General features: G+C 45.5%; 1 protein-coding gene and 1 pseudogene across 1 annotated transcript in view; both read right to left on the bottom strand.

Annotated features, from left to right (window-relative positions):
* Positions 1–15,498: 15,498 nt before the first annotated feature.
* LOC127312947 (NADH dehydrogenase [ubiquinone] 1 beta subcomplex subunit 2) overlaps positions 15,499–22,426 on the bottom strand; it is a 39,640-nt gene continuing 32,712 nt past the window's right edge. The window contains exon 4 of the mRNA XM_051343481.2: positions 15,499–15,578. Within this exon, the coding sequence (XP_051199441.1) occupies positions 15,549–15,578 (30 nt within the window). The 3' untranslated portion in view covers positions 15,499–15,548. The remainder of the gene's footprint in view (positions 15,579–22,426) is intronic.
* Positions 17,987–19,267, bottom strand: LOC139833092 (uncharacterized; annotated as a pseudogene).

The raw sequence follows: 22,426 nt of genomic DNA, 5'->3' as shown, positions 1-22,426 counted from the left end.
CCTCCGTTCGAAAATAAGTGTCGCATATTTTTCTAAATACGATGTAAAACTAATCAGTTGCTTCTTTCAGGACCTTCTTTACAGTTAAGTGATTATTTAATTTTTTGGTACCATGGAGATGATTTCATATAGTTTTATACACATTCTCTAATTGAAATATGGCAAACAAATGGAAGTAAGGTAGCTTGCAACTTGAAAACTGCAGCAGCAGCAGCAGAGAAAAGCTGTATCTATTTATTCATACAAAATAAAGTGGCAGACACCACTGTTAGAGAGTTTATTAAGTGCCATAAAACATTAACATATGCTTGAATTTTGCCAAAATTATTTATTACAACTTTCATGTAAAATTTGTAACAACTGAGAGTTTGTTTGTTTTTTGAACTTACAGCTAATGAAACAATTGCCTGCTCCATTGTTCGTGAAACAGGCGAAGTATATGTTTCAGTGGAGTAACACAGCTTGACTTTATTTGGCCTACAACGAAACAAAAGCAGCGGTCGTTAAAAATTGAGGCACACAGCTTGCCAGGGACTTACCTTTGTATTCAACCATGTCAGTAAGTTTCTCTTATGTATACTCATTCATTTGCTGAAAATGAGAAAGTAGAAGGTATTTTATTATGTTGTAATCATATATTGTTATAAAATATAAATTTGACGCAATTCTTCTTATATATTTAGTTAGCCCGGGCATATTTTCTGCATTTGTCCTTAAGTTCTGAAGAATGAATAATTTTAGACTTAAATAGTTTCACCATATTAATGTGACATAAACTATGTAGCCCGTGTGATGCACGGGTTGGTGACTAGTGGTAATAATCAACACACAAAAAGAACTGTTCCTCGCAGCATTGCCTTCCAGAAGAAATAGCAAACATGGGTGAAATATTACGGTGTGCTTTCTTTATTAGCGGAGAGTCTTGCTGAAACACGTGAAGAAGCAGCCGCTCAATGAGATGGCGATGATGACGAAGAGGCCTGTGCAAAAGAAATAGGCTACATGAGTTCAAAGCAGTGAAGTAAACAATTGTTCCATCTTATGCTTGTCTCCTCAAAAGCGAAAAAGGGATTGCATTGGCTTGCCCTGGACTTGCTAATAGCAAACAGTAAAGTATAGAACACTGCCTGACACAATGAGACATGCCATTTTCTAAATGCAGGTTTTAGAAGGAAATGAGCCTGACATAAACCTATGATGCATGCAACAGCTATCTAAAGCAAGAACTAGCTGATTTCTGACACACATAAACGATGTCAACTAGTGATCCGTCACTAATTTAAGTACCACAAAGGTGCCACTGCAATGATTATGCAACTCGGACACGTACTAGCCCTGCTTTTCAAAGTCATGACCTATCAACAAGTCTCTGAACTTGATAACAGTTGCAGACTGGAAAGAGACTCCATCAAGACAGAGTTTCTATGTTGCCTTATTCTGTACAACGAGAAATAAAAAGCATTGCATTGCCTTATCCCGTACAACATCCACAAGGCATGCTAGTAACAAACATATTTGACACACCTAGAACACCAGCAATAGCTGTTTGTTGTTGTCACAATACAACATGGCATTTTCCAAATGCAGGTTTTAGGAGGCAGGAAATGAGCATGCATGTAACAGCGGGCTCAGCTTATCAACTATCTATCTAACAAGACCTAGCGCCTTCAAATGGTTGTCCAGGATAAATGACAAACAGACTATTAACAAGAACAGGAATCAAGCAGCAAAAATCTTTTCGGTTGCAACCAAAGAGCTATATGAATTTTACAACTACAGGATGTAGTCTGAAGCTAATACCACTTTTGACACCCATTCCAATTATGTTTGGCTAAATTATCTTTGGTGAGCAACACTCAGAGAGCTGGTAGAATCCATCGTGCTTCATGCATCAATGGCCGAACAAGTGCGTCGCGTTCATCGATGGTTACTGACCGGCGAACACCAAAGACCTGTAGATCCGAATCTGAGTTTTTTTTTCAAAAAGGTGGCCCATCATGGCATAAGGCTGAGATGGGCAAATGATTTCACGGGCCAAAGGGGCCTAGATTTATTTTTTTGGAACAACTCGGAAAGGAACGAAAAGTTTATACAAACTATCATCTAAGACCATCCACTAGGTGCAAAAGCGAACCAAAGAGGCTGATGATAGAACCATCAATCAATCCGGTGTGGGCAAATATTTGGTCTCTCAGAGTGCCTGCTAAAGTCAAAATATTTTCTTGGAAGTTACTACATGGCACTTTGGCGTGTAAGGGGGTGCTGGCTAATTGGCACATTATTTACAGTTCATTGTGAAGGTACTCTACATGCTTTTTTCAAATGCCCCAGAGTTGTTGAAATATGGGAAAATCTTGACCTTTCGAGGCTTTTTTTTATTTATGATACACTAGTGAATCTAAATGGTATAGGACTGAGGGAGCTAGTGAAAATGTCATGCTGGTATATGTGGTGGGAGCGAAGAAAAATTATCCATGAGGAGCATGTGCTGAGGCCAGCAAGATCCGCTCAAGCTATTCAGTCTTTAACACTAAACTATGACAGAGCTCTTAAGAAAATGCAAGAGTGAGAAAAGAAGGGTGGGAGAAACCAAGAGATTGTTATACTAAACTCAATGTTGATGCAGCGTTTTCAGTCAAGTCTTTCTTAGGTGCTTCGGGAGCACTTATTCATGATCATCCTGGAAATTTCATTGCAGGTAGCTCCAATGGGATACCGCATGTGGATGATGCAACAACGGCAGAGGCCAGGGCGTTGCGCGATGGTCTTTCACTGGCAGGCCAGACTGGTTGCTCCAAAATTGAGGTGAATAGCGATTGCATGAATGTCATTGAGGTAATGCAACAAGAGGGAAACTCAATTGGACCTGTTGCGGCGATTTATGAAGAATGCGCCTTCCTGTCTCGAGGCTTTGCTCATGTTATCTATAGTTATAGTCCCAGGGATAGCAACTGTGTAGCCCACTGTTTAGCTAGTAGAGCGGAGGGATCTCAATCAGTAGTCTGGCATGAGGATCCACCCGATTTTATTGTTGGGCTTCTTGCCAATGATGTAAACCTTTTTGTGAACTAGCAGCAGCAAGTTTTTGACGAACTTTTTTCCTTACCAGAGTACCTAAAGGGACTGGAAGATTTTTAATGAAACAGCTTACTTGCTTAATATATTGCTTTATCAAAAAAAAGAGGCTTATGACACGGTTCAATACATAGTAGAGCATCAGAAGAAAATATGGCCTCATCAACTTCGTAAGTTTATGCAAAATTTTGTGTGACACCAACACATAGATACGACAACGTAATTTCACCTAAGACACTAGTAGATTATTTGCTGCCACGCTTCTCATTGGTGCACTAGTAAAAATACAAAATACATGTATCCAATTGCGCTAGCTTACTCCTCCATGTCGAGGTCCTCGCTGAAGAGCCATGTCGGCGGCACCGTTCTATCCCAGTTGTGTATTGAGGAGCCATGTCGTTCAAGAGCCACCGGTTGTAGCTTGCTGACCCTCCCATCCTTCATGTTATACACGTTGGCCAAGGCATCCCGCAGTCCCGATACTTCCATTCCAGCGGAATCATCAAGGAAGAAGATGCGGTCGCTGGGCACCCAGTGCTGATCTGCCACCACAGCCCTAGAGGACAGCTGGCCGACGAACAGCGCCTCGTCGCCGCCTAGGGTGTTTACCTGGACCCACCGTGACGATTGGAGGTCCGCCTCAAACACCGCAAACTCGTACGTGGTCCAGCCATAATCCAGCATAATCCTGCAGACCATGAGCAGACCTCGGCCGTGAGGTCTGACGACAAGGTAGCGCATTCGTGTGAATTCCTGTAAGGTGTAGCAGCAATCGGCACCGTCGATGACACGCTCAATTCGGCCGATCCTAGGATGGCCGCTCTCTTCATCATGGCTGACCTCCATGGCGAGGAGGTCCTCATCATTGGTGAGCGCATAGAGCTTCCTGTCTAAGTAGACCATGTCCGTGTAACAACGCCACGAATCAAGCGCGCTGACAAACCACGTCCTCACCGCCTCCGGCTTACAGAGCGCTACCCACGCGGATCACTCGTGGCCGACAATGGCTGCGACGAGGCCGCTGTCTGGGCACACGACTAGCTTCCGCACCGGCGTCTCCTGGCTCCAACATAGTTCCTCGGGAGCCGGCTCGTCATCCTCATGGACGCGGATGCCGTACGGGACAGAGAGCCGCCTCTTCCTCAGGGTGAAAGGGTTCACCAGGCTGTACAGGTTGCGGTCTTTGGTGTCAATTAGAAGCTGGCTGCTGGATGCGCCACGGTAGTTTTTACGAGATAAGCGATTATTTGGTATCAAGACGCTGAAGCACCCGGGTTTGAAAGTGAAGAAGCAACCGTTCGGGAGAGCCAGGCAGAGCTTGGGCAGAGAGTAGGGCAGGTGTTGCCGCTCGATGGTGTACCAGTGGCGGCAGACGGCGGCGAAGCGGAGGCGGAGGTTGTCGTTGAGGAGCGGGAGGCGGCATATGACTTCGGAGATAACGTCCTTGGGGAGCTTCGACCAACGACGGCCATCTTGTTGGGCCTGGGAGGGATCACAAGCAGTGAGGCAGGTGATCTCATCGTCGTCCCGTGGGGCCTGGGAGCGCCGCCGCCTGTCGCAGGCTGCAGCGAGCCGGGTAATCTCCTGGTCGTCCATCGGTGGCAGCGTTGGAGATGCAGGGGGTGGATGGAGTGATGAGGACTGACAAGGTATTAACTTGTCAATGCCTACAAGTAGTAGACTAGGGTTTCGTTGGATGTAGAGGGCAAGTAGATCTCGAAGGTTTCAGCCGAAAAGTACTCGACGAAATAGAAATTAGGGTTTGCTCAACAATGATTCGATGATCTTCTCGTCCCTCGACTCCCCTTTTTATATATGAGGTGGAGCCGAGGGATTCGTATTGTACAAGTTACAGAGTCCGGGAGGTTTCTAACTCATCCCGCAAGATTACACACAACACTTTCTATTACAACTCTAGCTTTCCTTAATAATATATTTGGGCTTCCGAGTCTTCTTATTCTTCGGGTAGTGGGCCTTCAGTAAACCCCGGGTACTATCTTCGACAGGCCCATTGGGGATGCCTATGTCAGTAGCCCCCGAGATTTTGCTTGAATCGTAGAGTCAGGAAAAATCTCCACGTTTTATTTTTACTTGACAACTTTAACTTTTCTATATTTCTTCTCACGAATTTCTATATTGTACAGGGATAATGGTAGTTGGGGCTAGTTCATCTGACGGATCAGGTACTAGTTAACTGCTCTAGTGGCAATCCGCAAAAACCTACTTCAAGATCACGTCCCTGGACATGATCTCGGGATACCGTGTAAACTTCGACAGTGCCGCTTAAGGTCTTACCATTCTCGTCGAGTCCCAACAATTTATCGGGTACCTAACGCGTCCGTTAGGATTTTTCTTCGTATCTGTTGATACGGATAAAAGTAGCAAACCACCGTCAGAGACGGTGCCACGCCGCACAGAACGGATCTGGGGTCTTACCTTCGCAGTGTTTTGCGGCATTCAGAATTTATTCGCAACTTTTGGCGTTCTAAGAATATATTGTCGAGTACTTATTCGGCTGTTGGAATAGCACATTTCATCGAGTCAATTTCTGACTTATATTGCTTTCCCGATGGGAGTATATGTAGAGTTATTTTTATAACTCGAAATATGCTCCTTCTTCCTTCTTTTACTTTCTTTTTTCCTCTTTTTCTTTCTGATAATTTTCATCGGGCACGCGAACAGCGTTCCCGATGGGAGTAGCCCCCGAGGCTACAGCCAAGGACTTGTGCTTGGTTGTAGGCTCAACACCGTAGTGCACCATGTCGCTATATTGTCATTCGTTCTCGATATTTTATTTTTTATATCTCGGGTGCGCGAACAGCGCTCCCGATGGGAGTAGCCCCCGAGGCTATGATCAAATGCTTGCGTTTGATCATAGGCTCCCTCAATTTCTATATTGTCACACTCGAGATTTCCTTTTTTTTTCAAAGTAGCCCCCGAGCATTTGGGCAAAAACTTGTTTTTGATCAAAGGCTTCCAAGTATTCAATAACTTCTCCTGTCGCCAATCTCCTTTTATTTTTCTTGTCGAAATTTTCTCCCTTGGTCGAAGTTACTTCATTGCTGTTAATAGTCGCAATTTTTCTGCCTTGTGGGTCCATTGTTTCCACCACGTTGACACGTCGTGCAAGTGGGGGACACACGTCCTCCGCTTTTCCTGGCGCATGTACCGTAACTCCTCCACTGTAAAATACTGTTTTACCCTTGCTCCTATGTGGCTATCATCTGCTGCACACTTTTTCTATCCAATGGTCCACCGTTTCGCCACACCTCTATATAAGATCTCCTTCTTCTTCCTCGAGCACTTCCGCTCGCGCCGTTGCTGTGCTCCCCTCTGCAAATCCTCTTGCGCTCCATAATTCTCTAAGCTCTGCACTCCTGCGCCATTGTTGATGCCTCCGCGCCGCTTGACCAGACACAGCACGCCGGAATCTTCAATGGCTGCCGCGGATCTGGGAACCGCGGAGTGGGAAAGATCCAAGCTTTCCGCTCAGGACATCAATCTGCTGAAGAAGTCGGGGCTCAATAAGAAGCCCAACGCACCGCGCTTTCCTAGTGAGGAGAGCTACCCAACCCCTCCAATGGGGTACCGGGTAAGTTTCATCGACCACCTCATCCGCGGTCTTTCCGCCCCATTCATCCTTTTCTCCGCGGATCGCTTTTTGTTTATGGTCTGCAACTTCACCACTTGACCCCCAATTCTATCCTCCATATTTCTATCTTCATCACCCTCTCGCGAACCCTTCATTGGCGTCCAGCCTAACTGGGCGCTATGGAAGCGCATTTTCTTCTGTCGCCGCAATGGCTCTCCAAACGTCGCCTATAATATAGGTGGCGTTGTAATTTCTGTTCGCCCCACTGTCGACTACTTCGACGTCAAGCTCCCTGACTCAGTTCAATGGTGGCGCAAGAAGTGGTTGTATATTCAGGAGGAAACCATGGATGTGCTGAAGACAACATCCCCCCTTTTGACGGTGCCGAGAGAATTCTTCGCCGCCGCTCCTGGGACGCGGAGGCTACCGAAGGAGAAAGAACAATGATCGAAGCCCCGATGGCTCGTATCCACGAGTTGCAAAATACTCGCGGCAAAGAATTATCAGGCATCCAAATCACAGCCTATTTTCTAAGGACCGAGTGCAGCCTCTTCGTGCTCGCAAACACCCTCTCTCGAAGTATTCGCGACACGGACGTTGATCGGTTGTCGACGGATTTAGAAGTCAAGGATTTAGAAAAACTTGTCCGAAAAATATGGCCTCATCAATATGCAAATCGTGAATTAAACTTCTTGAGCTTATGCAAAATTTAGTGTGACGCGAACACATAGATAGGGCAGCGTAATATCACCTAAGACAATAGTAGATTATTTGCTGCCACGCTTCTCGTTGATGCACTAGTAGAAATCAAGGTTTTAAATAGCGCGCAATTTCGTCGATTTTAGCGCGCAATAGCGAATTTGGACCCTCCACGCTATATTTGACAGAAAATGGTCGCTACAGTGCTAAACATGAAATAACACGCTAAATCGTGCTAAATCGTGCTAAAACACATGACACGTAGCGGCGCTAAAACGTTTAGCTGCAAAAAACAAAGGTCTAAAACTGCATGCCAACCCATCCGCCCAAAAGTCCAATTTCCCCAACAAAGCTAAATACCTAAAGCCCATATACGTACGGCAAAACCTAGCCTAAATCCCGGTTTAACAGTTCCGCACGTGTTTAAGCGGCGGCTACCTCTTCCAACGTGACGTCGGCGTCCGTTGCTTCCACCCATAGAGTTCTGTCGGCTACTTCTTTCGGCTCGGATGTGGGAGACGCCTTAGAAAAATCACCCACCAGGTTAGAGGTGACTAGAACCTCCTCCTCATCCTGATATGTAGATGCGTAGATGTATTGAACTATTGATGTGTAGTTCTTCCGATTCTGAATGAGTTCTTTCACCTTTGTTGTTGCCTCCTTGGCTCTAAATCATAATTTTAGTATGTGTTAAAAAATATTGCCTTTAATTTGATCCTGGGAATCTACTTTGAACGATTTGATTATGCAATTTGTTTGCTGGACAAGATTTTAGTTGCTGAAATCCTTAACATTTGCTTGTCTTTTTGCAAAACGCTATTTTATATATAGCGCGTTATAGCGCGCGCTATAACATGCATAGCGTTTGGAGAAGGTCCCCGCTAAATGAAATAGCACGCTATTTAAAACCTTGGTAGAGATACAAAATTCCATGTATCCATTTGCGCTAGCTTACTCCTCCGTGTCGAGGTCCTCGCTGAAGAGCCATGTCGGCGGCACCGCTCTATCCCAGTTGCGCGTTGAGGAACCATGTCCCTCAATAGCCGCCGGTGGTAGCTTGCTAACCTTCCCGTCCTTCATGTTATACACGTTGGCCAAGGCATCCCGCAGTCCCGATACTTCCATTCCAGTGGAATCATCCAGGAAGAAGATGCGGTCGCTGGGCACCCAGTGCTGATCTGCCACCACAGCCCTAGAGCACAGCCGGCCGACGAAGAGCGCCTCGTTGCCGCCTAGGGTGTTTACCTGTACCCATCGTGACGATTGGAGGTCCGCCTCAAACACCGCAAACTCGTACGTGGTCCAGCCATAATCCAACATAATCCTCTCTCCACCGGATAAGGTTTTGAAATTTCCAGTCCTTGAACCGACAGTGTTCTTTCTTCAAAATTTTAATGCAAGGGACGGGATCAGAGTTACTAGAAAGAAAAACATTCAAAGGGCTTGTAGAATCCATCGTGCATCCATGGCCGAACAAGTGCGTCGGCCTTTATCGATGGTTACTGACCGGCGATCAGCCGATCACCAAAGAGCTGTAGATCCAAATCTGATTTTTTTTTTCAAAAAGGTGGCCCATCATGGCATAAGGCCGAAAGATGTACATATGATTTCATGGGCCAAAAGGGCCTAGATATTTTTTTTGGAACAACGCGGGAAGGAATAAAAAGTCTACACGACCTATCAGAACCAAAGAGGCTTATGATATGGTTCAATACCCAGTAGAGCATCAATGCTGTTGTCAGAAGAAAGAACGAGGCATCTTGTTGGTTCGGTTCCAAGCAATGCAAAGTCTTTGACATAAGATAAGAATAGAAGCAACCAAGAGCATCCGGTGCAAGAACGGACAAAGGAAAAGGAATTTTATGCAGAAAACAGAGCCCCAGGTTTACTGCCACAAGCAACTCCAGCAGCTGAATTTGGTCAAATGATTATTTTTGTTGAATCGCATCCACAGTGCATGGTCCCTAAAACCAGGCATGTCAGTGTCTATCCCTCATTTTCTCGCTGCATCTTCGGTTTCGTCAAGTTGGGGTGGCTAGGGTTGTTTTGGCCATGCGCGGGCACTTAGCTAGTAATAAAAGAGCTGCCTTCATCAACTGATGCAAAGGCTATGGTACCCCATTTAGAAAAAAGATGGTCCCTTCAATATGCAAATCGTGAATTAAACTTCTTGAGCTTATGCAAAATTTAGTGTGACGCGAACGCATAGATAGGGTAGCGTAATTTCACCTAAGAAAATAGTAGATTATTTGCTGCCACGCTTCTCATTGGTGCACTAGTAGAAATACAAAATTCCATGTATCCATTTGCGCTAGCTTACTCCTCCGTGTCGAGGTCCTCGCTGAAGAGCCATGTCGGCGGCACCATTCTATCCCAGTTGTCCATTGAGGAGCCATGTCGTTTAAGAGACACCGGCTGTAGCTCGCTGACCCTCCCATCCTTCATGTTATACACGTTGGCCAAGGCATCCCGCAGTCCCGATACTTTCATTCCAGCGGAATCATCCAGGAAGAAGATGCGATCGCTGCGCAAGCACCCAGTGCTGATCTGCCACCACAGCCCTAGAGCACAACCGGCTGACGAAGAGCGCCTCGTTGCCGCCTAGGGTGTTTACCTGGACCCATCGTGATGATTGGAGGTCCGCCTCAAACACCGCAAACTCGTACGTGGTATAATCCAGAATTATCCTGCAGACCATGAGCATACCTCGGCCGTGCGGTCTGACGACAAGGTAGCGCATTCGTGTGAATTCCTGTAAGGTGTAGCAGGAGTTGGCACCGTCGATGACACGCTCAATTCGACCAATCCTAGGATGGCCGCTCTCTTTATCATGGCTGACCTCCATGGCGAGGAGGTCCTCGTCATTGGTGAGCGCATAGAGCTTCCCGTCTAAGTAGACCATGTCCGTGTAACAACGCCACGAGTCAAGCGCGCTGACAAACCACGTCCTCGCCGCCTCCGGCTTACAGAGCGCTACCCTCGCGGATCGCTCGTGGCCGACAATGGCCGCGACGAGGCCGCTGTCTGGGCACACGACTAGCTTCCGCACCGGCGTCTCCTGGCTCCAACATAGTTCCTCGGGAGCCGGCTCGTCATCCTCATGGACGCGGATGCCGTACGGGACAGGGATCCGCCTCTTCCTCAGGGTGAAAGGGTTCACCAGGCTGTATAGGTTGCGGTCTTTGTTGTCAATTAGAAGCTGGCTGCTGGATGCGCCACGGTAGTTTTTACGAGATAAGCGATTATGTGGTATCAAGACGCTGAAGCACCCGGGCTTGAAAGTGAAGAAGCAACCGTTCGGGAGAGCCAGCCAGAGCTTGGGCAGAGAGTAGGGCAGGTGTTGCCGCTCGACGGTGTACCAGTGGCGGCAGACAGCGGCGAAGCGGAGGCGGAGGTTGTCGTTGAGGAGCGGGAGGCGGCATATGACTTCAGAGAGGATGTCCTTGGGGAGTTTTGACCAACGGCAACCGTCTCCTTGGGCCTGGGAGGGCCGCCGTCCATCGCAGGTGATCTCGTCGTTGTCTTTTGGGGACTGGGAGCTCCACCGCATGTCGCAGGCGGCAGCGAGGCAGGCCATCTCGTCGGAGTGGTCTTTCATCGGTGAGAGGTTTCCGTGCACGCGACGCGACGTAGCAGGCCGATCGATTGGACTAGCGAAGTCTTGGGATGTCCCAATACCGAAGTCGATCACCTGATCGTGCCTTGTCGATTTTATGTACTTACTTATATGCACGTCACGACCAGCTCCACGTGTCCTATACAAACTCTAGCTAACTATACCATGCTCGATCTCTTGTACTAATCGAACTCTGCTGCTACTAGACTAACGTTGAATCAACCAGGATATCCTTTCCTAACTTTAAACAAGTCTAACTGAATTAGCCCATGTTTGTTTTGCAACCACACTTGTGAGAAGCTTTTTTTGTCATGTAACAATCTTATATTTACTAATTGGAGACTTCCAACAAGCCTCCACGTTAATCCTAGAGATTAACCATTTTCGTCCATTAGATCTTCTAATTATGCATCTCCTGCCATCGCTTTGACGGCGTGAGGCGTGAGGCGTGACTCCTCTATTCCTACTCCCGTCTACTTCCGTACTAGGAAAAACCTAATTAATGGTCACGTCTACCTAATCTCGAGATGGCGAGTTATCCGGCCGCCGGCGTACAGCCTGAGGGAACCTATGAACTATCCCTGATATTCGTTTGTGCAGATGGCGAGAAACCGCCTCCGTCCATCGGTACACATGCGCACACGTACGGCAGGAGGATCAGCTGCAAAACTTCCTATCGGGCAGTGCTAGATCAGACGAGGAGCAGCGGAAAGACCTTCGCGTCCGCCGGTGATGGATGGGAAGCTGAAGCTGATGTATTATACGCAACACTGTCGATTCTTTCTACTAATCAGATTAAAGATTCGTGAGTTAGTTGCATCTCTCACCTGCCTCCATCTATTTTATGAATACAGTCGTTTAATTTATATGCATGACACACTAGGACTTGATCGTTGATTTCCGCACATGTCTGCACGCTCGCGCTTGCTCTTACACCAATTTGGTATTAAACCAACTGCTAGCCTGTACTCCTCCGTTTCACAGTTAGTTTGCATTTTAGTTTTAGTCAAATTATAACATTAGAATCGTCATAAACTATATTTTTGTACCATATAGCATTCGGTATTATGGTTCTCGATATTTTTTCCAACGACCGAAGAGATGTGAGTGATTTATGTGCAATTCTGTTAGTAGTCAAACTAACTGATGGAGTATACCATTGAAAGGACATTTGTCATGTAGTATGTGCAAAAACATATCTGGACTTCAGGTTATCAACCTCACAGTACGCACTGCAACGCTATGTAAGAGACATGCAAGTTATTCGATAGATTTTGATGTATTATACTTCCATCTTATTTGCAGTACATCCCTCAAAAGTGATAATTATTTTTGTAATATTATTGAAGATGAAAGTGGGTCAATATTACCCTGGGATCCTACTTATATTTCAACTAAATGAGCTAAGCTTTTAAATGACGATGTCATTGAAAATTAGTTAATTTGGTTGAAATAAGTAGGGTTACATGTACCATAATATGAATCCACTTGCATCTCTAAATATTATGATAATGCTATGCCGCTATGCTTTACTATTGTACTTGCAGCTCTTAAATTGTCACGGCTTTTTCTTCGGACCGAAAGAAATCAAATGATTACTTGAGCAAAATAGCACATGTACAACAGTACGTGTGGGACATGGAAGCAAGAAGAGAAGTGGAGGAGCTCAACAATCACCAATTCGAACCAAATTTGAACGGACAAGGTTAGCTTTCCCATAGCTCTTATTGTCAAATCAAATATAGATATATACGTGCAATCAAGGGTATGTAGAATTTGACCACAGTGATACTTTGAATCGTCGACCATATTTCTTATATATATATATATTTTACTAATTGGAGACGGCCAACGATGCTCTACATTAATCCTAGCGATTAACAAATTAGGTCCTTCAGATTAGACTAATCATCAATAAAGAACCGTCGGATGAAGTAGCATAGCCCTATCCGTGGTCTCCTCATCCTCTCCTTCCCAAATAGCCGCCTAACCCGATTTGCGAACCACGAGATCTCCAATGGCCATCTCACCATCCGAACCACATAAAAGTCTCCGACGGATTTGTGTCACAGATGGTCGCGTACTGCAACTCTGTTGAAGCATCAGCCCAAATTTTCATGATCCTGCCGGATGCACACATTACAGCGAGGATGCAGCGCAGGAATCTAAGGACATGAAGCTGGTCATCGATATATTAAAAAGGAGAAACGGACGAAAAGTTGGTTTGTCCTCCATCTAACGTCTGGCCTGCCTCCGATCGATTCGGACTCATGGTGCAGCAGCAACCTCTGCCTCTCCGCTGCATCTATATCGGCATCATACAAAATTTGGGGCTCTACCAGATTTGTGCAGCAATTTCCCGCTGTGCTGGCCAGAATTGAGTCTCAGATCAGCAACGTGATCTTCTATTTCAGACTAATTCATATCCTAAATCGATCAGCAAAAGGTGAGACCACACATTCTTTTAGGGGCGACAAAATTCAGCCGTAGGAGGATTGGTCATACATACTAGGGACCTCCTAGAAATTTGATTTGTGGCAAAAACAGTAATGTTTACGTTTTACAATACTACAGACATGAACGTGATATATGTGATAATAATTTCCTGATTCTACATGTATTTATTCAGTATATTCCAGTGAAAAAATATTGAGTTTGCAAATTATCGGGAAATTCCTGGTGTTCTGAAAATTTTGGTCACTATTTATTTTTTCAGAGCAACATGATACACGTGTATATAAAGGAAAATCAAGTTAGTATGTTCAGATTATTTACAACATCTTTTTCGGCGTATTGTGGAACAATCATGAGAGCTGCTCTTCCTCATGTTTTGCCCGCAATACTTGCTCTGCTTTTCTCAGCATCAGTCTTCCACCGACATTTGAATCTATTAAAATAAGGTACAGTCCAATCCAGGCTCTCTGGCTCTCTCTAGGGTTCATTCTCTACAAAATCTACCTACCTTTCAGTTTCTTAAGAACGCTGCAATACAACGTCTGTTTTTGGTGGTATATATGAATCTATCCGATAGCCTTCCGCGTCGCCTTCTGCGTCAACCACTGTGTCTTCTAGGTGTGGCTCTTCACGTTCTAAATTAAGTTATCCATTAAGCTTAATTAGCAGAGTCTCTGAAGTAGCGCTTACATCTCAAGAGTGATATATAGATGAGAGATGAACGTACATCGTCAATGGTAAGGGGTGTGATTATACTGAAATAAACCTAGCGTAATGGAAAAAATAAATATTGGAGTAAAGTGCATTCCTTGATGTGCAGATAATGGAGGATGGTAATGGAATTAATTTCTGAGTTTACGAGCAATAATACTCCTGAATGGATTATGAGCCAAAGGAAGGGAAGATGACCCAGGATGCATTGCCTCAGGCGGCACCACAAATCAAATAAGTGTTATTTTGTACTACTGATCGGTATTGTCTCCACTTCTGTAGGTATTGTTTTGATATATACTCTGTACCTTTTTTCACACAAATACATGTAGAGAACTGTTATGCGTTAGAACTTGGGAGACATGTCATGTAGGATTTTCACCGAAGTATTGATAAGCTCGATGTGTTGCATGGTTTCTCTCTAAAAATGCACATTCTCTAATAATCCTTCCCTCCGTTCGAAAATAAGTGTCGCATATTTTTCTAAATACGATGTAAAACTAATCAGTTGCTTCTTTCAGGACCTTCTTTACAGTTAAGTGATTATTTAATTTTTTGGTACCATGGAGATGATTTCATATAGTTTTATACACATTCTCTAATTGAAATATGGCAAACAAATGGAAGTAAGGTAGCTTGCAACTTGAAAACTGCAGCAGCAGCAGCAGAGAAAAGCTGTATCTATTTATTCATACAAAATAAAGTGGCAGACACCACTGTTAGAGAGTTTATTAAGTGCCATAAAACATTAACATATGCTTGAATTTTGCCAAAATTATTTATTACAACTTTCATGTAAAATTTGTAACAACTGAGAGTTTGTTTGTTTTTTGAACTTACAGCTAATGAAACAATTGCCTGCTCCATTGTTCGTGAAACAGGCGAAGTATATGTTTCAGTGGAGTAACACAGCTTGACTTTATTTGGCCTACAACGAAACAAAAGCAGCGGTCGTTAAAAATTGAGGCACACAGCTTGCCAGGGACTTACCTTTGTATTCAACCATGTCAGTAAGTTTCTCTTATGTATACTCATTCATTTGCTGAAAATGAGAAAGTAGAAGGTATTTTATTATGTTGTAATCATATATTGTTATAAAATATAAATTTGACGCAATTCTTCTTATATATTTAGTTAGCCCGGGCATATTTTCTGCATTTGTCCTTAAGTTCTGAAGAATGAATAATTTTAGACTTAAATAGTTTCACCATATTAATGTGACATAAACTATGTAGCCCGTGTGATGCACGGGTTGGTGACTAGTGGTAATAATCAACACACAAAAAGAACTGTTCCTCGCAGCATTGCCTTCCAGAAGAAATAGCAAACATGGGTGAAATATTACGGTGTGCTTTCTTTATTAGCGGAGAGTCTTGCTGAAACACGTGAAGAAGCAGCCGCTCAATGAGATGGCGATGATGACGAAGAGGCCTGTGCAAAAGAAATAGGCTACATGAGTTCAAAGCAGTGAAGTAAACAATTGTTCCATCTTATGCTTGTCTCCTCAAAAGCGAAAAAGGGATTGCATTGGCTTGCCCTGGACTTGCTAATAGCAAACAGTAAAGTATAGAACACTGCCTGACACAATGAGACATGCCATTTTCTAAATGCAGGTTTTAGAAGGAAATGAGCCTGACATAAACCTATGATGCATGCAACAGCTATCTAAAGCAAGAACTAGCTGATTTCTGACACACATAAACGATGTCAACTAGTGATCCGTCACTAATTTAAGTACCACAAAGGTGCCACTGCAATGATTATGCAACTCGGACACGTACTAGCCCTGCTTTTCAAAGTCATGACCTATCAACAAGTCTCTGAACTTGATAACAGTTGCAGACTGGAAAGAGACTCCATCAAGACAGAGTTTCTATGTTGCCTTATTCTGTACAACGAGAAATAAAAAGCATTGCATTGCCTTATCCCGTACAACATCCACAAGGCATGCTAGTAACAAACATATTTGACACACCTAGAACACCAGCAATAGCTGTTTGTTGTTGTCACAATACAACATGGCATTTTCCAAATGCAGGTTTTAGGAGGCAGGAAATGAGCATGCATGTAACAGCGGGCTCAGCTTATCAACTATCTATCTAACAAGACCTAGCGCCTTCAAATGGTTGTCCAGGATAAATGACAAACAGACTATTAACAAGAACAGGAATCAGGCAGCAAAAATCTTTTCGGTTGCAACCAAAGAGCTATATGAATTTTACAACTACAGGATGTAGTCTGAAGCTAATACCACTTTTGACACCCATTCCAATTATGTTTGGCTAAATTATCTTTGGTGAGCAACACTCAGAGAGCTGGTAGAATCCATCGTGCTTCATGCATCAATGGCCGAACAAGTGCGTCGCGTTCATCGATGGTTACTGACCGGCGAACACCAAAGACCTGTAGATCCGAATCTGAGTTTTTTTTCAAAAAGGTGGCCCATCATGGCATAAGGCTGAGATGGGCAAATGATTTCACGGGCCAAAGGGGCCTAGATTTATTTTTTGGAACAACTCGGAAAGGAACGAAAAGTTTATACAAACTATCATCTAAGACCATCCACTAGGTGCAAAAGCGAACCAAAGAGGCTGATGATAGAACCATCAATCAATCCGGTGTGGGCAAATATTTGGTCTCTCAGAGTGCCTGCTAAAGTCAAAATATTTTCTTGGAAGTTACTACATGGCACTTTGGCGTGTAAGGGGGTGCTGGCTAATTGGCACATTATTTACAGTTCATTGTGAAGGTACTCTACATGCTTTTTTCAAATGCCCCAGAGTTGTTGAAATATGGGAAAATCTTGACCTTTCGAGGCTTTTTTTTATTTATGATACACTAGTGAATCTAAATGGTATAGGACTGAGGGAGCTAGTGAAAATGTCATGCTGGTATATGTGGTGGGAGCGAAGAAAAATTATCCATGAGGAGCATGTGCTGAGGCCAGCAAGATCCGCTCAAGCTATTCAGTCTTTAACACTAAACTATGACAGAGCTCTTAAGAAAATGCAAGAGTGAGAAAAGAAGGGTGGGAGAAACCAAGAGATTGTTATACTAAACTCAATGTTGATGCAGCGTTTTCAGTCAAGTCTTTCTTAGGTGCTTCGGGAGCACTTATTCATGATCATCCTGGAAATTTCATTGCAGGTAGCTCCAATGGGATACCGCATGTGGATGATGCAACAACGGCAGAGGCCAGGGCGTTGCGCGATGGTCTTTCATCGGCAGGCCAGACTGGTTGCTCCAAAATTGAGGTGAATAGCGATTGCATGAATGTCATTGAGGTAATGCAACAAGAGGGAAACTCAATTGGACCTGTTGCGGCGATTTATGAAGAATGCGCCTTCCTGTCTCGAGGCTTTGCTCATGTTATCTATAGTTATAGTCCCAGGGATAGCAACTGTGTAGCCCACTGTTTAGCTAGTAGAGCGGAGGGATCTCAATCAGTAGTCTGGCATGAGGATCCACCCGATTTTATTGTTGGGCTTCTTGCCAATGATGTAAACCTTTTTGTGAACTAGCAGCAGCAAGTTTTTGACGAACTTTTTTCCTTACCAGAGTACCTAAAGGGACTGGAAGATTTTTAATGAAACAGCTTACTTGCTTAATATATTGCTTTATCAAAAAAAAGAGGCTTATGACACGGTTCAATACATAGTAGAGCATCAGAAGAAAATATGGCCTCATCAACTTCGTAAGTTTATGCAAAATTTTGTGTGACACCAACACATAGATACGACAACGTAATTTCACCTAAGACACTAGTAGATTATTTGCTGCCACGCTTCTCATTGGTGCACTAGTAAAAATACAAAATACATGTATCCAATTGCGCTAGCTTACTCCTCCATGTCGAGGTCCTCGCTGAAGAGCCATGTCGGCGGCACCGTTCTATCCCAGTTGTGTATTGAGGAGCCATGTCGTTCAAGAGCCACCGGTTGTAGCTTGCTGACCCTCCCATCCTTCATGTTATACACGTTGGCCAAGGCATCCCGCAGTCCCGATACTTCCATTCCAGCGGAATCATCAAGGAAGAAGATGCGGTCGCTGGGCACCCAGTGCTGATCTGCCACCACAGCCCTAGAGGACAGCTGGCCGACGAACAGCGCCTCGTCGCCGCCTAGGGTGTTTACCTGGACCCACCGTGACGATTGGAGGTCCGCCTCAAACACCGCAAACTCGTACGTGGTCCAGCCATAATCCAGCATAATCCTGCAGACCATGAGCAGACCTCGGCCGTGAGGTCTGACGACAAGGTAGCGCATTCGTGTGAATTCCTGTAAGGTGTAGCAGCAATCGGCACCGTCGATGACACGCTCAATTCGGCCGATCCTAGGATGGCCGCTCTCTTCATCATGGCTGACCTCCATGGCGAGGAGGTCCTCATCATTGGTGAGCGCATAGAGCTTCCTGTCTAAGTAGACCATGTCCGTGTAACAACGCCACGAATCAAGCGCGCTGACAAACCACGTCCTCACCGCCTCCGGCTTACAGAGCGCTACCCACGCGGATCACTCGTGGCCGACAATGGCTGCGACGAGGCCGCTGTCTGGGCACACGACTAGCTTCCGCACCGGCGTCTCCTGGCTCCAACATAGTTCCTCGGGAGCCGGCTCGTCATCCTCATGGACGCGGATGCCGTACGGGACAGAGAGCCGCCTCTTCCTCAGGGTGAAAGGGTTCACCAGGCTGTACAGGTTGCGGTCTTTGGTGTCAATTAGAAGCTGGCTGCTGGATGCGCCACGGTAGTTTTTACGAGATAAGCGATTATTTGGTATCAAGACGCTGAAGCACCCGGGTTTGAAAGTGAAGAAGCAACCGTTCGGGAGAGCCAGGCAGAGCTTGGGCAGAGAGTAGGGCAGGTGTTGCCGCTCGATGGTGTACCAGTGGCGGCAGACGGCGGCGAAGCGGAGGCGGAGGTTGTCGTTGAGGAGCGGGAGGCGGCATATGACTTCGGAGATAACGTCCTTGGGGAGCTTCGACCAACGACGGCCATCTTGTTGGGCCTGGGAGGGATCACAAGCAGTGAGGCAGGTGATCTCATCGTCGTCCCGTGGGGCCTGGGAGCGCCGCCGCCTGTCGCAGGCTGCAGCGAGCCGGGTAATCTCCTGGTCGTCCATCGGTGGCAGCGTTGGAGATGCAGGGGGTGGATGGAGTGATGAGGACTGACAAGGTATTAACTTGTCAATGCCTACAAGTAGTAGACTAGGGTTTCGTTGGATGTAGAGGGCAAGTAGATCTCGAAGGTTTCAGCCGAAAAGTACTCGACGAAATAGAAATTAGGGTTTGCTCAACAATGATTCGATGATCTTCTCGTCCCTCGACTCCCCTTTTTATATATGAGGTGGAGCCGAGGGATTCGTATTGTACAAGTTACAGAGTCCGGGGAGGTTTCTAACTCATCCCGCAAGATTACACACAACACTTTCTATTACAACTCTAGCTTTCCTTAATAATATATTTGGGCTTCCGAGTCTTCTTATTCTTCGGGTAGTGGGCCTTCAGTAAACCCCGGGTACTATCTTCGACAGGCCCATTGGGGATGCCTATGTCAGTAGCCCCCGAGATTTTGCTTGAATCGTAGAGTCAGGAAAAATCTCCACGTTTTATTTTTACTTGACAACTTTAACTTTTCTATATTTCTTCTCACGAATTTCTATATTGTACAGGGATAATGGTAGTTGGGGCTAGTTCATCTGACGGATCAGGTACTAGTTAACTGCTCTAGTGGCAATCCGCAAAAACCTACTTCAAGATCACGTCCCTGGACATGATCTCGGGATACTGGTGTAAACTTCGACAGGTGCCGCTTAAGGTCTTACCATTCTGTCGAGTCCCAGTCAAATTTATCGGGTACCTAACGCGTCCGTTAGGATTTTTCTTCGTATCTGTTGATACGGATAAAAGTAGCAAACCACCGTCAGAGACGGTGCCACGCCGCACAGAACGGATCTGGGGTCTTACCTTCGCAGTGTTTTGCGGCATTCAGAATTTATTCGCAACTTTTGGCGTTCTAAGAATATATTGTCGAGTACTTATTCGGCTGTTGGAATAGCACATTTCATCGAGTCAATTTCTGACTTATATTGCTTTCCCGATGGGAGTATATGTAGAGTTATTTTTATAACTCGAAATATGCTCCTTCTTCCTTCTTTTACTTTCTTTTTTCCTCTTTTTCTTTCTGATAATTTTCATCGGGCACGCGAACAGCGTTCCCGATGGGAGTAGCCCCCGAGGCTACAGCCAAGGACTTGTGCTTGGTTGTAGGCTCAACACTGTAGTGCACCATGTCGCTATATTGTCACTCGTTCTCGATATTTTATTTTTTTATATCTCGGGTGCGCGAACAGCGCTCCCGATGGGAGTAGCCCCCGAGGCTATGATCAAATGCTTGCGTTTGATCATAGGCTCCCTCAATTTCTATATTGTCACACTCGAGATTTCCTTTTTTTTTCAAAGTAGCCCCCGAGCATTTGGGCAAAAACTTGTTTTTGATCAAAGGCTTCCGAAGTATTCAATAACTTCTCCTGTCGCCAATCTCCTTTTATTTTTCTTGTCGAAATTTTCTCCCTTGGTCGAAGTTACTTCATTGCTGTTAATAGTCGCAATTTTTCTGCCTTGTGGGTCCATTGTTTCCACCACGTTGACACGTCGTGCAAGTGGGGGACACACGTCCTCCGCTTTTCCTGGCGCATGTACCGTAACTCCTCCACTGTAAAATACTGTTTTACCCTTGCTCCTATGTGGCTATCATCTGCTGCACACTTTTTCTATCCAATGGTCCACCGTTTCGCCACACCTCTATATAAGATCTCCTTCTTCTTCCTCGAGCACTTCCGCTCGCGCCGTTGCTGTGCTCCCCTCTGCAAATCCTCTTGCGCTCCATAATTCTCTAAGCTCTGCACTCCTGCGCCATTGTTGATGCCTCCGCGCCGCTTGACCAGACACAGCACGCCGGAATCTTCAATGGCTGCCGCGGATCTGGGAACCGCGGAGTGGGAAAGATCCAAGCTTTCCGCTCAGGACATCAATCTGCTGAAGAAGCTGGGGCTCAATAAGAAGCCCAACGCACTGCGCTTTCCTAGTGAGGAGAGCTACCCAACCCCTCCAATGGGGTACCGGGTAAGTTTCATCGACCACCTCATCCGCGGTCTTTCCGCCCCCATTCATCCTTTTCTCCGCGGACTGCTTTTTGTTTATGGTCTGCAACTTCACCACTTGACCCCCAATTCTATCCTCCATATTTCTATCTTCATCACCCTCTGCGAACCCTTCATTGGCGTCCAGCCTAACTGGGCGCTATGGAAGCGCATTTTCTTCTGTCGCCGCAATGGCTCTCCAAACGTCGCCTATAATATAGGTGGCGTTGTAATTTCTGTTCGCCCCACTGTCGACTACTTCGACGTCAAGCTCCCTGACTCAGTTCAATGGTGGCGCAAGAAGTGGTTGTATATTCAGGAGGAAACCATGGATGTGCTGAAGACAACATCCCCCCTTTTGACGGTGCCGAGAGAATTCTTCGCCGCCGCTCCTGGGACGCGGAGGCTACCGAAGGAGAAAGAACAGCGACTGAAGCCCTGATGGCTCGTATCCACGAGTTGCAAAATACTCGCGGCAAAGAATTATCAGGCATCCAAATCACAGCCTATTTTCTAAGGACCAGAGTGCAGCCTCTTCAGGCTCGCAAACACCCTCTCTGGAAGTATTCTGGCGACACGGACGTTGATCGGTTGTCGACGGATTTAGAAGTCAAGGATTTAGAAAAACTTGTCCGAAAAATCTCGTCTCTCAGCAAAAAAGATCATGTCCCTTCTTCTTGTCGCGTGAAACCATTCAGCTCCACCAATCCACTTCCCAAGGTAAGCTTTTTAGCTTGGTTTGCTATTGCTTTGCTATCTTTATTTTTTCCTTTCCTACTTTTTAACATCCTCCTCTACTTTTTTATAGAACCATCCAAATCTCGTCTCGCTCCCTCCCCTTCCTGAAGGTGGAGAAGTCGAGGAAAGGGCTATCATCGCCGACGACAACCAAGATGCCCCCTCGTTTGTAAATGAACCCGTAGATTCTCGAAAATCTGCGGGTTCTTCCGAAAATAGTACCCGGGGTTTACTGAAGGCCCACTACCCGAAGAATAAGAAGACTCGGAAGCCCAAAGATATTATTAAGGAAAGCTAGAGTTGTAATAGGAAGTGTTGTGTGTAATCTTGCGGGATGAGTTAGAAACCTCCCCGGACTCTGTAACTTGTACAATATGAATCCCTCGGCTCCACCTCATATAT

The sequence above is a fragment of the Lolium perenne genome, chromosome 7 (genome assembly GCF_019359855.2).
Source record: "Lolium perenne isolate Kyuss_39 chromosome 7, Kyuss_2.0, whole genome shotgun sequence".
NCBI classification, from domain to species: Eukaryota; Viridiplantae; Streptophyta; class Magnoliopsida; order Poales; family Poaceae; genus Lolium; species Lolium perenne.
This window is presented reverse-complemented; position numbering and strand designations above follow the sequence as displayed.